The 14,150-nt window shown below is 41.2% G+C and overlaps 1 protein-coding gene across 6 annotated transcripts in view; it reads left to right on the top strand.

The window, feature by feature from the left end:
- The window catches only part of AKAP6 (A-kinase anchoring protein 6), a 470,989-nt gene that overhangs the window by 100,122 nt on the left and 356,717 nt on the right, over window positions 1–14,150 (top strand). For all 6 annotated transcript variants that reach the window (XR_004903997.1, XM_036029438.1, XM_036029433.1 and 3 more), the window contains exon 2: window positions 3,596–3,953. Coding sequence is in view for 5 of the 6 variants with exons in the window: in XM_036029438.1 (XP_035885331.1) it covers window positions 3,630–3,953 (324 nt within the window). In the remaining variant the exon portion in view is untranslated. The remainder of the gene's footprint in view (window positions 1–3,595; window positions 3,954–14,150) is intronic.

The raw sequence follows: 14,150 nt of genomic DNA, 5'->3' as shown, positions 1-14,150 counted from the left end.
CAGATGTAACTGTGAAAATCAGAAATAGAGTTTATTTATCTGAGGGTGGACACTTAAATGTGAACTATTAGAATTGACAATTAAATGTTTATAGTGGTTATTTTCCATGAAAATGGGTAATTAATCAAATCTATGCCACTGCCCAGGTTTGCTATGCTATTATGACTCATATGGTGTTCCTTTTGCAGTGGCAAAGGTATATACGTTAGGGAAAGTAGATACGCAGAAGCTAAAATAAAACTTGAATAAAGTGCTTTGCTTTACAGCTTTGGGTTAAGGAAATTTTCTTGTTTATAGTCTGATCAGTTAAATATAGAAACATCACATCCAGGTTGAAATTTTATAACCCAGGAAAATTTTGTTTTGGTGGCTTGAATGTAAGGTTTCCTTGCCCTTTACTCATATGGGAGGCACATCTGCTGTTTTGTGTAATGTTTTTATTTTATTCTGTTACATATATAACCACGGTGTCTGTGTTGTCAGTAAGTTGCAAACCCCCAGAGGGGACAATCTCCCATATTTGCTCCCCTGGAAAGAATTAGCAACACATATTGTATAAATAATGATTTACAAAATGCATTTGCATGATTATAATTTATTTCTTCCCATTAACTAGGACAGCTCAATTGATGCTGTGTGTGTGCTTTGGTGAAATGGAAGGCCATCATTTAGGCTCTGCACAGCTTTCAGTACAGCTGGGATATTTCCAGTAATTTTGAATCTCTGGACAAGTAAATCACAGATTTTTAGGGACAGTGGGATCTTACTAGTCACATAGGCCAATTTTGCCATGTTACAGATAAAGAAACAGACCTAGAAATGTGGAGCATCTTGCTCTAAATCACACAAAACTGCACTGTGCCTGCTTGGGGCATAGCCTGATGGTATGTATAGAAATATGTATGTTGGGACATGAATTGCATTGAGCCAGTTCTTTGGTATATTCTTTAGTTCACAGTATGATGTGCTTTCCAAGGAAGGCACAGCTGTGATTTAGGAGTTTCAGAGAAAACGCAGTGACCAGGCATTGTTTCTGGGTTGTACAGGGCATTGGGCAGGGGTCTGGGGGTGAGTGGGTGTGGGAGTAGCTTGGAGAGTTTATTGTACACCACCCTGGTGTTGAGTTTTCTGGTTCAGATGGGTCTGGTTTCTTAGAAAATGGAACCACTGTGACACCAGTGTCCTTGTCCTCACTTACCACCAGTTCTGTGACCTGCACTGGAAACCTTTATTAACCTTTGTTTATCAGGTTCCTTCTCTGGGGTTGTGATTCTAAACAGATTCCCCGGAGGGCAAAAATTGATTAAAAATTTAAAAGTGCTTCGGAAAATCAGAATCAGAGCCTGTCTGAAGCTACGGTATGGTTTACTAAGAAGTAGTATGGTACTAAATAGTAATGGAAAAAATACAATATAAAATAAATTAATTTAAAAAAAAAGAAGTAGTATGATGGTTACTCTTCCCAGGGTTTTATGGCTGCCAGTGAAATTTTCCTAACTTCTAATTGGTATTTAAAAACAGCCAAGTATAGTAGTATTGTTATTTTAAAAATTTTATGCAAAGGTAGTTAAAAATGTGGGTGTAGATTTCTTCACCTTGTAATTAGGCAGAGAAAGCTGTTGAGTTGAAGCCTAAAGCCATTCTCTAAGGCAGGTACCAAGGTGCTAAACTTACTTTATAACATAATATTTTGCTTTATTGTAAATAACTTTGCTTTCAGAAATTCATCTGTAAACCTTTTTATCATTTAATTTAAAAATAAGGTGCTCAGTACAGTGGGGAGGGGCAGCATCCTGCAGCATTGGGAGGCTTCTGGAATAATGTCATGGGAGTAACTTATTTTTAAGGCTTGTGTTAATTCAACAAGTCCTTTAATTTCCTGTGCTCACTCCTGTATGGAAAGTTACATATTCTTAGTCAAACTGGGATCTTTCTTGATTCTTACCCTCCATTTCTGTAGGTAAAATAATTTTTTGCTGATGCTAAGTGGATGGTAAGAACCTAACAACATATAAGCTACTTTCTGACAATCATGTTTATGTTTTATATTTTGATCAGCCACCTTTTGTCTTTAGGGGGATGGAGCTATAAAGTAACTTGAATGTGTGAAATGAAAAAAAAAAAGCCTTATTCTGGCTGGCATAGCTCAGTAGACTGAGTGCATGCTGGGAACCAAAGTGTCCCAGGTTCGATTCCCAGCCAGGGTACATTCCTGGGTTGCAGGCCATAACCCCCAGCAACCGCACATTGATGTTTCTCTCTCTCTCTCTCTCTATCTCCCTCCCTTCCCTCTCTAAAAAATAAATAAATAAAATATTTAAAAAATTTAAAAAAAAGCCTTACAAAAAGGAAAGAAACATTGTTTTGGGTAAACAAAGTTTCTCCTGAAACTAAAAATAATGTCTACTTAAAATGTTTAATGTACAAGATCCAAAATGTTGTCATTTTATGATAGACTGGTTCCAGAAGAAACATAAATTATATGTCTAGATAATTAGTAAGCTAATCAACGTTATCTTAAAAGGCAACCTTATCTTATTATGACTTACACTTAAGTTATTTTTAAGGTATTTGATGAATATTTTAACATTTTAAGTTTAAAGAGAGATTTATTACTTGGAAATTCCAGAGCCTCTAAAAGTTTCAACATGACCAAACAATGTCACTTAGATTGAGAGTTAATTAATTATAGATATATTCTATGTAATCCATGATTTATACTTTTCAGGAAAGTAAAGGTTTGGAATTACTGCATGATATCTATTTCTCTAACAAATCACAAAAGGAGCAACCTTTCCTGAATTCAGCACAGTGTTTTCACTAATTCAAACACGTTCCCTCTCTTGTTATTCCATGTATGGGATATATTGGTTACAATAGTTGAAATGATGTTTGGGTGCTTGTAGTAGAAAAGCCCCCAATACTAGAGGCTTCTGCAAGATAGAAGTTTGTTCTTTTCTCAATAGAAAAAGTCCAGGGCAGCAGTCCCGGACTGGTACAGTAGTTCCTCATTGTCCTGTGGAACCCATGTTCCTGCCCACTCTGCACTGCCATCCTCTCCCCGACACACTCAGAAGCATCCCCTGGTCTGAGATGGCAACTGGAGCCCTAGCCGTGAAGTCCATATTGCTGGCTGGAAGGAGGAAAGCAGAGGGCAAAAGGGGGAGCCCTGGTAATGGAGTCAGCTCCCTTTAAGTACCTTTCCCAGACTTTCTACACAGGAGTTCCACTTAAAGCTCATTGGTCAGAACTTAGCCATTTGGCCACACCTAGCTATGATGGAGAGAGGGAATGTAGTTTTAAATTCTTGGCAGGAATAGGCACAGCCGAAAACCAGGGGTTTGTTATGACGAATGAGGAGAGAATGGATGTTGGGGTAGGCAATATCACGTGGTTTTGTGTTCTCATTACATGCTGAGTCTTGGGGCTACTATGTGGAAGCTTAAAACACCTCTTTCTGTTTTTGCTCTGAGCTATGGTTTCTTAATTTAGAAATGTGGCTTAATTTAGAAATCCTGCTTCTTCTGCAAAGTATCATTTCTTTATTTGGCAATCTTGTCTGACTCCTGTTTTCTTCTTTCCTCTTGCCTTTCAGCTGTTTTGGAAAGAAGTAAGGCTTAGACTGCTCCATGTTAACCATGAGTGTAACACTGTCCCCCCTGAGGTCACAAGACCTGGATCCCATGGCTACTGATGCTTCGCCCATGGCCATCAACTTGACACCCACTGTGGAGCAGGGTGAGGGAGAAGAGGCGATGAAGGATATGGATTCTGACCAGCAGTATGAAAAGCCACCCCCGCTGCATACAGGGGCCGACTGGAAGATTGTCCTTCACTTACCTGAAATTGAGACCTGGCTCCGGATGACCTCGGAGAGGGTCCGGGACCTCACCCACTCAGTCCAGCAGGACTCAGACAGCAAGCACGTGGATGTGCATCTAGTTCAGCTGAAGGTAAGGCAGGTTTCTGGCCCAGGTCCCTTCTAGGCGGAAGGCTGAGAAGGGCTGTGGCACCTGGAGCCTGAGTTCTGTAATCCTCAACGAGGAAATGTCCAGGAAGAAAAAGAGAAAACCAGGCTTGAGATACTGCCTTTGTAGATAAACATGGACAGAATTCTTTCCTGGTTTTACTTCTTGGGCTGAGTATCTAGAATAAAACTGACATTAGGGAATGATGCAGAGAAGTGTGGAGAATAAAAGCATTACAAAAGGTTCAATAAGTGGACTCTTACAGGTAAAACACCAAGCTGATCTGTGACTCTGAGCGTGTCTATGATTATTGGAGTGACTGCTGCCTTCATGACAGACAGTGGAGTCTGGCATGATAGGGAAGGACAGTGTTCTGTTTTTAGAACTAGTCATTGCATCCAGGGATGATGCATCATGCAGAACAAAGATGCTTTTATGACAACTAATCTAAAATTTGGACACTGAAAAATTTCTGTGGCTTCTAGAGCCCTTACCAAGCCTGACTGTTGATAATAATGAAATGGAGGCGCTGTTGAAGAGTGCTGTAACAGAGGTTTTGGCCCAGGGGTGCCAGAATACAGTCAGTCTTATCCTGCCATAGCCACTTCTCTCTTCTAAGTCCCTGAGCGAAATGCATGTTCAGGTCAGTGATCAGCAAAGCAAGGCAGATTTATAACCAATCAGGTCATTGGATCCAAACCCGACTGTAAATTTCTAGTCAGTTAGATGGGATCCTAAGGAGAATTCTTTGACCTAAGCCAGCTCATTCTAAATGATTTTGAAATCAAAGACCAAACAAATCCTTGGCTCTTAACATTTAAATGGCTTGTAGCATGCAACCATCAGGGCGAGAAGAAAGGTGTGCAGTTAAGAGAAAGCATGCACCTAAAGCCTAGAGCAGAGCTGCCTCAGCTTTCTCAGGGGATTCTGGACCCTGCTGCCACCTGAGAGAGTATCCACCAGGAGAGGAAAGGAGGAGGTTGGGGGTGGGGAGAAAGAACAAAAGAGCCAGCATGCCAAGGTGACTGGGCTTCTCATAGGTTCTTGAAAAGAAGAAGGCACAGAAGTGTAACAAACAGAGAAATGGCTAGGAACCGGCTTCAGTGGAATGCAGGCCTGGCTGGTTTCCCACTGTGGCAGCAGGGAAGAATGAGTACCAGCCCTTGGAACACAGATCCTTTAATTAAAGGAGCAGTTCCCCAGCAACTTGAGGCTGGAGTAAAATGGAAATCAGGGGCTCTACTTCACCCCTCTCCTCTGCGTCCTCTAATGCTACCCTTCCATGTAGTTCCCAAAAGTAAATGCAGGATTGGGTTTGTAAGAAAAGTTGACTGTTGCTGTCCAAAATCTTTCAGAGTTACACACACACAAAAGTGGTAAATGATAAAGGAGGATGGGGAGAAAATGGAAATCTCTTTAGGAGACTCCACTGAAAATGCTGCAAAGGGCTCCTAGAAGCATGAATGTGCCACTTTACTTCATTTAATCACTTCAATAATACTGAAGTGAAAATTAAAACTTTAATTCCAAGTAGGAATTGAAAGTTTTTTACAATCAACCAAGTTTATATTTAATGTTTGAGAAATCACCTCTAGGGCGACTTGCTTATCTTTTTACGTTGGAACTACCTGTCGCCTTCTCACCTCAGTCAGAAAGCCTCTCACACCTGCCTCTGGCCAGCTCTGTCCACACTGTGGTCTGTCTCCTCTGCTGAGAAACAAGCCCCAGGAAGGTAGGAAGTCAGGAAAATAATCGCTTGGTGGTAGTTAATCAATGGCTTAAAGGGAAAAATTGAAATTGTCTTATGTTAATTTAATTCTAGGGTTTCTATTAATACTTTCTTGATGTTTATTTTATCAAGTGATTTAACAACCAACCTTCTCTGTAATGTTCTCAAATATTCTGCAATAATGGAGCCCAAAGTCAGCAACTCTGGTCTGTGGGCTGTGGCTACCTCTAAACTACAGTCTGGTTTTGGTCTCCTAACCTGCCTAAAGTTTGTCCTTTATTTGTGTAATATTTCTTTGTTCAACCAAATATGCACTTGAATGCATTTTTATAAAAATAAGATTTTAAATACATGTCACTTTTTTAGATTTCCACATTGATCCACAAGAAAAAAGGGGGAATTAGGCACAGTGTTTTCCGCATAGAAACACAATAAGATCTGGTAGAAGCACTCAGTTGAGGTCAATGGCAAAACAGAGGGGCGGGCCCAGCTGGGGCAAGGCCGACCGTCTGCTGAGGGGCACCCCAGCTTGGCTCCCACTGCCTTGGTGTTAATTTATTAATTTACAATAAAAAACAGCTGTCTCCAGGATGGGACTGCCATGGCTTTAAGGAACCATTTAGGCACTGATAATTTCTGAATGTGCCATATATACAGGGTATTCACTCCAGTATTCTCCCAGGAGCCTCAGCTGCCTAACTGACATTTCTACTTGTGTGTTTAATAAGCATCTCAAACCTGATATGCCCATCAAAAAACCCTTCATCTGCTCTGGCCAGGTGGCTCAGTTGGTTGGAGCATTGTCCAGTACACCAAAAGTCTGTGGGTTCCCTCCCTGGTCAGGACATGTACTAGGTTTCAGGTTTGATCCCTGGTCGGGCTGCATACGGGAGGCTACTGATCTATATTTCTCTCTCACACTGATGTTTCTCTCTATCTCTCAAATTGATAAACATATCTTCAGGTGAGGATTTAAAAAACAAAACCAAAAAACCTCTTAATTTCCCCTCCACCTTACTCTCCCCCTCCCAGTCTCCCCAATTTCAATAAAAGACACCACTCTTTGCCAAGCCAAAGAATGATTCCCCACCCTACTTATATGTCTGTTAACAAGTTCTGGCCATCCGTCTCCAAAGTGTGCCCTGAAGCCATTCCTTCTCCCCGGCACTACTGCTGCTGTGGCCCTCATCACACCATATCACTGCTGCCTGGGCCACTTTTAGAGCCCCTCTACCACCCTGCACTTCGCTCCCACACAGCAGCCAATGGGAGCGTTTAAAGATGTGAATCAGGCTGTGTTACTTCCTTGCTTCCTATTAGCTTAGAATAAAACTCAAATCTCTTTCTGTGGCTCTGCCTCTGCCAGCTCCTCTGGCCATGTTTCCTGTTACTTTCCCCTTATTCATAAAGCTTCAGGCACTTTGGAAATTCCAAAGAAATGGTAGGCTAGTTCTTGCCTCTTAGGTTTTCCTGTTCCCTCTGCCTAGAAGCTCTTCTATCTTTGCCTGGCAGATTCTGGATTGTCATCAGTCAGACAGCCAGAGGAGCCAGCTGCCGAGTTCGAACAAGTAGAGGCACAAGCCTGGGAGAGAGGGTTGGAGTGAGGTGGGGCCTTTGCTGTGTTTCGTGAAGAGCAAGAACAAAAAGGAGCTACTCTTACCTAACTTGTCTACATGCCTCACATGCCCTTTCACATTGCTTGCTCCATCTTAATCATTATAGTTTTCTCTACTACTGTGTTGATGTAGAACTTTAAAAAAGTTGAAAAACGCTGTTAAAAAAATCAAATTCAGCTGAGTCAATGTAAAGATCTATTTGTTTTTATTCAACAGTTTCATGAATCAGGGCAGCATCCTATTTAACTGAAAGACAGGAGCTCCAAGGAAGGCTTTTAGAGGCAGAAAGGAAGGAGGGACAGGCACAGAGTGGACTGTTTCAGGCAAGGGCATCTCACTTTAGGGGGTAAAGAGGGTCTATCCAGTGCTGTTCAGCAACAGGAAAGTTCAGACTGAGCAAGATCACATTCCCAAGAGCAGCTGCAGCTGCAACTAGGTTAGGAATTAAGTCTCAGGTGGTGTCATGGGACTTAGCATAAGTGAGTCCATTTGAGCCTGTTGTCTGTCTCTCTTTTTTTTTTTTTTTTTTTTAACAATGCTTTTGGAAAATGCTCAGGTAGAGTTAGCTTCTGGTTTTATATTAAATGTTACTTTCTCAAAGGAGCCATTCCTGATCCCTCTTCTTAAAACACCCATTTCCTTCCCCCACAATTTTTCAGCTTATTTCATTTGTGTTCTCATTACTAGCTGCAATTATCTTGTTTATTTGTTTACTTGTTTGTATTAGCCCCAGGGACCTCAAATGTTTAATTCTCCACTGTATTTCTGTTGCTTAGGACAAGGGCCCTGCTTGGTGGGGGCTCAGTTCGCATCCAATCTGTGGTTGAATAGATCAGTAGAGTCCGAGCTTGAATGGTCAGTGCCTTCTCTCCCTATACACAGGTTAGCAGCAGATGTCACATAAGAAAGGCTACTTGGTGAGGACTGAATTAGGACAAAGGTCCAAGTTCATTAGGAGCATTACCGTCCCAGCAGGGAGAGTCTGTGGGTGGTTCAGAAGTCTCGGGAATCTTGTCTGGAGAGTCTGCCTGGGAGAATCTATTCTTGCTATAGGTGTCTGTCTGTTCCTGGTTGTCCTTCCACCCTACCCCGCCTCCACCCGCTTTCTGTGTGACTCCTTCTTTAGTCAGGATTTTGGTAAGTGCACTCCTAGGGCTGCTAGACCTGGAGCCACTCTTTGTCTTTAAAGGTAACTTTATCTTCTTGGTCATTGTGTTCATCTTAAAATTTATTTATCAGAAGACACTCTTATCAACCTTATTTCCAAGTCCTTAGGGGAAGTTTTTGTACCTCCCAGGATGAACTATAAACCACTATTATAATATTCCCATGTTAGAGGAGGTGGGGATTGATTGTTCCAGAGAGTGAGTAAAAACATCTACCCTTAAGATTAAAATATGGAAACAATGCAATATATTATACTGTGTAGTTTTTTCCATCATTTCTAAAACTGAAAATGTAATCCACATATTTTGCTTTTGCTTCCAGATACTATTTAGTGAAGAAGTACAAGAAGCCAGCTGAACCATTTTCAGAAACTTGGCTTCTCCTTCTCCCTTGTCCTCCTTTAGATTCAGAGACGGTGATGTGCAGGAAAATCAGACCAAGAACCTTAACAGATTTTGACTTTAACTGAGACATCTGGTCTGGATGAATGTATTTGGGTGCTAAATAGGCCAATCAGGCACCTCTGCTTACTGATTAACAGTCTTCTTAGAGAAGATATGATTTGTGTCCTAGAACATGGCAGCAGGAAAGAGGCGAGCATAAGCTAAATGATGTGGCTGGATGACAAATAGAAGTCTTGAAGTGACTTAGCTGGAATCAGCTCCCCAAATAATCCACTTTAAATAAATTCTGCTGTCATCTACCTCCAGGTGAAATTTGTGTCTGTTCTTTGATCTTGGCCTGATTCTCAAAGTTAGAACATATTGACTGACATGGGGTCTGGAGGGTTTGCTGGAAAAAGGCTCACATGCTCTCCACAGCTAGGGCTGGCCCTCAGATGTGCCTGATGGACCCAAGGTGGTGGCAGCCTTGGAAGAGGACTCACCCTCATCCTCAGCAGTCTGACCCAGCACAGGAGGGAGAAGAAGGTGTGGGGGTTTGTGGTAAAGTTTGTTCCCAGCTCTAGGACCCATCCTCAGCAGCCCTGGGACCCATTCTGGGCAGCACAGATATTCAGTGAGGGGAAGGGCTGTGGGTATGACATGGAGGACCTGTCTTAGCTGACTCTCCACATGGGCTTTGCCCTCCCCTTGTTCAGCAGGTATAGAGGGAAAGTGAACCCTTTCTCCCAGTGTTGGAGTGTTGCTGAGCTCTGCCCAAGGTGGCAGCAGTGGTACCAGACAGGCAGCTGTGGAGTCCAGCACCTGTTGGCTGTGCCAGTGAGCAAGTCAGGGTTGATTCTTGGGCACATCTAAAATGCCCTTGGATTCTTGGAAATTCTTGGTAAAAGGAACTCTGAATGGAACTAAACTTCTAACATCAGTAGTTTGGGGCATGCAGGACTTCGGACCTTAAAGTTAATATAATCACATGTTAAAGCCTGAAATGTTCCATTTACATCATCTTTGAGTGACTTCTGATTCTTATGCATCTGAAGTTAAGTAAGAACCAGTTTAAGAATGAAGGCAAAATAACTTTGTTTTGGTGGAAGAGTAAAAATTTTTCTTTTTTGCCCTTTAGACTGCTGTTTTTTAAGAAGTACATCATAATTCTATTCCACTAGTGAGTTATGAAATCAATTTACTGAATTAAAGAGCTAAAATAATGAAATAGAATTACATGAAGTAAAGATAAATACTGTTTTCTGAAGCCTGGTTTTAATCATATACATTTCTATATATATGCTTGGTCATCATGTAAAATTTATGTCTTTCTCTGAGTCAAGGCCAGAATAGTTCGATAGTTACTGCTTTAGACCACTCTAAACTTTCTTCAATATCTTTGATATGTACTTTAATTTTGGAAAATATTATGTAAGTAAATGTAGACTGGTGTAAATTTTTGCAACATCATTGCTTTTTGTGCTCACATGGGATCAGAACTCACATGAAATGCCCATTAAATTGATAATCCCCAAAGCATATTACAAACCCCAGGAAACTGGGTAATGCAGCTGATTTCTCTCTTGGTAGGTGTGAAGATGTTATTTTTTTTTTAGTTTCACCCAAAGCCCAATTTGTGGCTGGAATCCCTTTTTTTGGTTGATATGTCTTTCTTAGGGGGTATCTTCTCAGAAAGACTGGACACTAGTTGTGAAGTGTCTTGGAAGCGTGTTGTCAGTACAGTGCTTATCAGTGGGAAAGTTTTTCCTATAAGCAGTGCCCAGATCATGTAAGAACATTTATTACCATTGACCAATAAAATGGATGAGATAAAAAGGATGTTTAATGCCTGAAAGGCTAATTCTAGATATTTAGAAGACCCAAGTATGTGAAAAACTCTATCTTAATTATTGATTAATTATCTTCCCACCCCCAATACACACATCTAATGCTGGAAAACAGGCTAAGTGCTAAATAAACACTTTTTGATTGTTGAATGATTAATGTACAGGGTAGGGCAAAAGTAGGTTTATAGCTGAGAGTACATGAAACACAGTTTTTGTTATTATTTATTAATTATTGTATTATTTTCCATATGAACAACAGTAAACCTACTTTTGCCTCATCCTGTATTTTCCTCATGATTTTGGGAGATGATCTAAAAGTCTCAGGTCTAGCACATGTTTTATGCTGCACGTGAACGGTCTTGGTGAAGACGTGGAAAGGGCGACATGGAGTAATCGTTGGTAGTTTCTGACTGTTATTATGGAAGGTCTCTGGGTATGTCTGAGCCTTAGCCACAGGCACTGATGTATTTAGAGCTTGGGATGGCAGCATTGGTTGTTAAGGTGGCCCAGCAGGTCTACCAGATTATCCAGCTGTGCAATTTCTAATTAGCGATAGTAGCATGGAAAATGAAGAGTATCATAGACTTCACGATTTGAAAGAAACAGTGAAAACACTGTTCAGAGAAAAGTAATAAATATAAAAGAACTTGAAAATAAATCCAATGAGAAAAGTCTTAAGAAGCTGACATTATTTTGATTAGAGAAGTGTTATTGGTATTTGTTAGTTAAAAATGGTTTTGAAATAATGTCAGCATGAACTATCACTGAGCAATAATAGCCATCAGTTTTTATGATTCTGGGAGTTAGATGTTTGTTTGTAGGGGCAATCCACCAGAATTAGTATATGAGTTAACTTTTTCCTTCCTAGAGAGTTTTCAGTTCAATAGCTTCATTGAATTCCTGATATTTATCAGGAATTTTTACTTAACAATATTTTATTTAGTCCTTATCATAAGGAAATTGAATCTCAGAAGGGTTGGTAGGTGATCAGCCTCAAGTTTAATACTTTTTCTACTCTATTGCAATGGCCTCGTACCCCTCTATAGGTGTGAGAAATTTTAGAGACTATAAGTTTAAGATAATACTTCTAGTTTTCTTGAACTATGGTTAAGATGAATGGATGTGAGGGTGGGAGAACTTGTTTTTTTTTATTTTATTTTAATTAAGAATATCCTACTTACGTGCAGTTTAATTCATCACAAGTAGGAATGTGAGGGTTTTGAAGAGGGGATGTAAATGACCTCTAAGGTCCTTTTGAGTAAAGGGTACTAATAGCTAGCTACTCTGAACTGGGGAGAGAACTTATTTTTTTCTTTCTCTTCATCATTTGCTGCTATTTTGTCTACTCTCCCAACTTCAAAAATTTATATCTCAAAAGAGGGAAATGTGATATAATTAAAGTGAAATTGTACTAAGGTGTGAACTGGTAGTATCCCAACGTGGAAGTAGGTAGAGCAAGAGATGAATCTTTTTAATGGGAAATGTTAACAAATCACTTGATTTCTAGGTATGGTATGTATATAGAGACAGTTGTAGTACTCATCTTTGCCTACATAGTAGACTCTTCTGGAAAGCTTTAAAAAACCCATTTCCCAGGCCATGTTTCAGACTAGCTCCATCAGAATGTGGGCCTGGGTGTAGGCATCATTACTTTTAAAGACTCCTCAGGTGATGGAAATAAAGAACAAACTGCCAGTGACCAAAGGGGAGCGGGGAGGGAGGTAGCAGGGGAAAGAAGGGGAAGGATCAGGTCAGGGAATGTGTATAAAGGACCCATGGACAGGGACAAGGCATGGATGGGGGGCGAGGGTTGAATGTGGGAGAGGGGGTTGGGCAGGGCAGGGGAGAATAATGGGGTAAAAAGGGGGGCAACTGTAATTGAACAACAATAAAAAAATTGCAGAAATAAAAAAGACTCCTCAGGTGATCCCAATACAGTCAGAGCTGACAGCCCCTGGAAGGAGATGTTTTTGAGCAGAGGGCTTTGGATACATCTTGCTTGTTTCATGCATTCTCCCTTTTCTCCAGAAAGACAGCCAGAGATGTCTTTATTTAGGAGTAAAGACTTTTACATGTTTCTTTGAACTTCTTCAGTTTTTTAAATGACCTGATAAAGTCAGTAAAAACAATGGGAAGGAAGGGAATATGTTGATACCAGTCACCAGTCTTATGTTATTCTCTTGAATGTTGTTATATACAGAAGAAAAACCAAACCCAGAGAATGTAAATGTTTCTCTCTCACTTAATTCTCACAACAGTTTTTTGAACTAAAAACTATCTTCTGGAAAGGTCAGGCACAGGGCTGCCCACCTGCAGTTGTGCAGGTTATAGGTGAATGGCACAGCACCATTTGTGGTTGTTGAGGGCACCACCTGCACAGCTGGCCGCGGCTGCCTTGTTTGGGATGGAAAATGGCCTGAGTGAAGTGTGCTCTGGATGTGAAAGACAGAGGACCTCTGTCCCTGGAGCCAAGAAATGATGAGTGACATATATTATTGAGCTTCGTGAAGACATTTTAAAGGACCATAAATACTTTGCATGCCTCAGAGAAGTCTGGGCTTGATCCAGTAAGTCATCAAGACATCTGCAAACAAAGAAACACACGGTGAAAACCTGTGCCTTGGGGTGAGTTTGCAGGTATGTGCACGGTTGTCTGGGAAAGGGAGAGAGAGCGTAATGAGGACAGACGTTTGGTAAATGGCATGGAGTGTCTGGGCGTGGGTTTTGGAGGTAGGAAGAAAGAAAAAGTCCACCAGCCCAGGTAACTGATGCAATCGCACAGAGGCAGCGGGGAAGTCAGGGGCCACTGGTTCTCTGTAGCTTAATTTGCCCTGCCATCAGGCTCCAAGTGAACTGCTATGTCTATTGTCACTTGGTGTTAGGGCTGAGGGTTGTATTTCTTTGTATAAATGTGATCGGAATAAAAAAAGGAACAGAATAGAAATCGCCCCTGTGTTCGTTTTAGCAGTGTGGCCTTTGAGTGTGAGCTGCTCCTGTTGTCCCGTGACACCTTAATGCACCAATTTTCCTCATGATTTGAATGAGGCAAACATACCACATACATCGTTAAACAAGGAAAAGAAACATGTGAGATGAAAACGGAAAGTGATCTGCTCTTCTCCCGAGGAAGAGGGAATGGGGATGGGGTCTGCTGGAGAATTACTTCCCGAGGAGGGAAACCGGCCCCGGGAGAATTATGAAGAAAGTCTTCAGTGCTGCTTGCAGGTTTTCTTTTTTCCAGAAACCTAATTTCTGTCAAAAGACCCTATAAAGTAATAGGGTCTTAATTTAAAAAATAGTCTTGACAACAACTGCAGAAAATGTTTGCCTCTGCAAAGGGAATTAATTTATCATACCTATCATCTCTGTGCCTGTGGGAGTCGGGCATTAGTGACAAGACGGGGAGAGAGCCCTGCAACGACACTGCGCAGAGAGCTGCC

The sequence above is a fragment of the Phyllostomus discolor genome, chromosome 1 (assembly GCF_004126475.2).
Source record: "Phyllostomus discolor isolate MPI-MPIP mPhyDis1 chromosome 1, mPhyDis1.pri.v3, whole genome shotgun sequence".
Classification (NCBI taxonomy): Eukaryota; Metazoa; Chordata; class Mammalia; order Chiroptera; family Phyllostomidae; genus Phyllostomus; species Phyllostomus discolor.
Note: the sequence above shows the minus strand (reverse complement) of the source record. Positions and strands in the feature narration are given on the sequence as shown.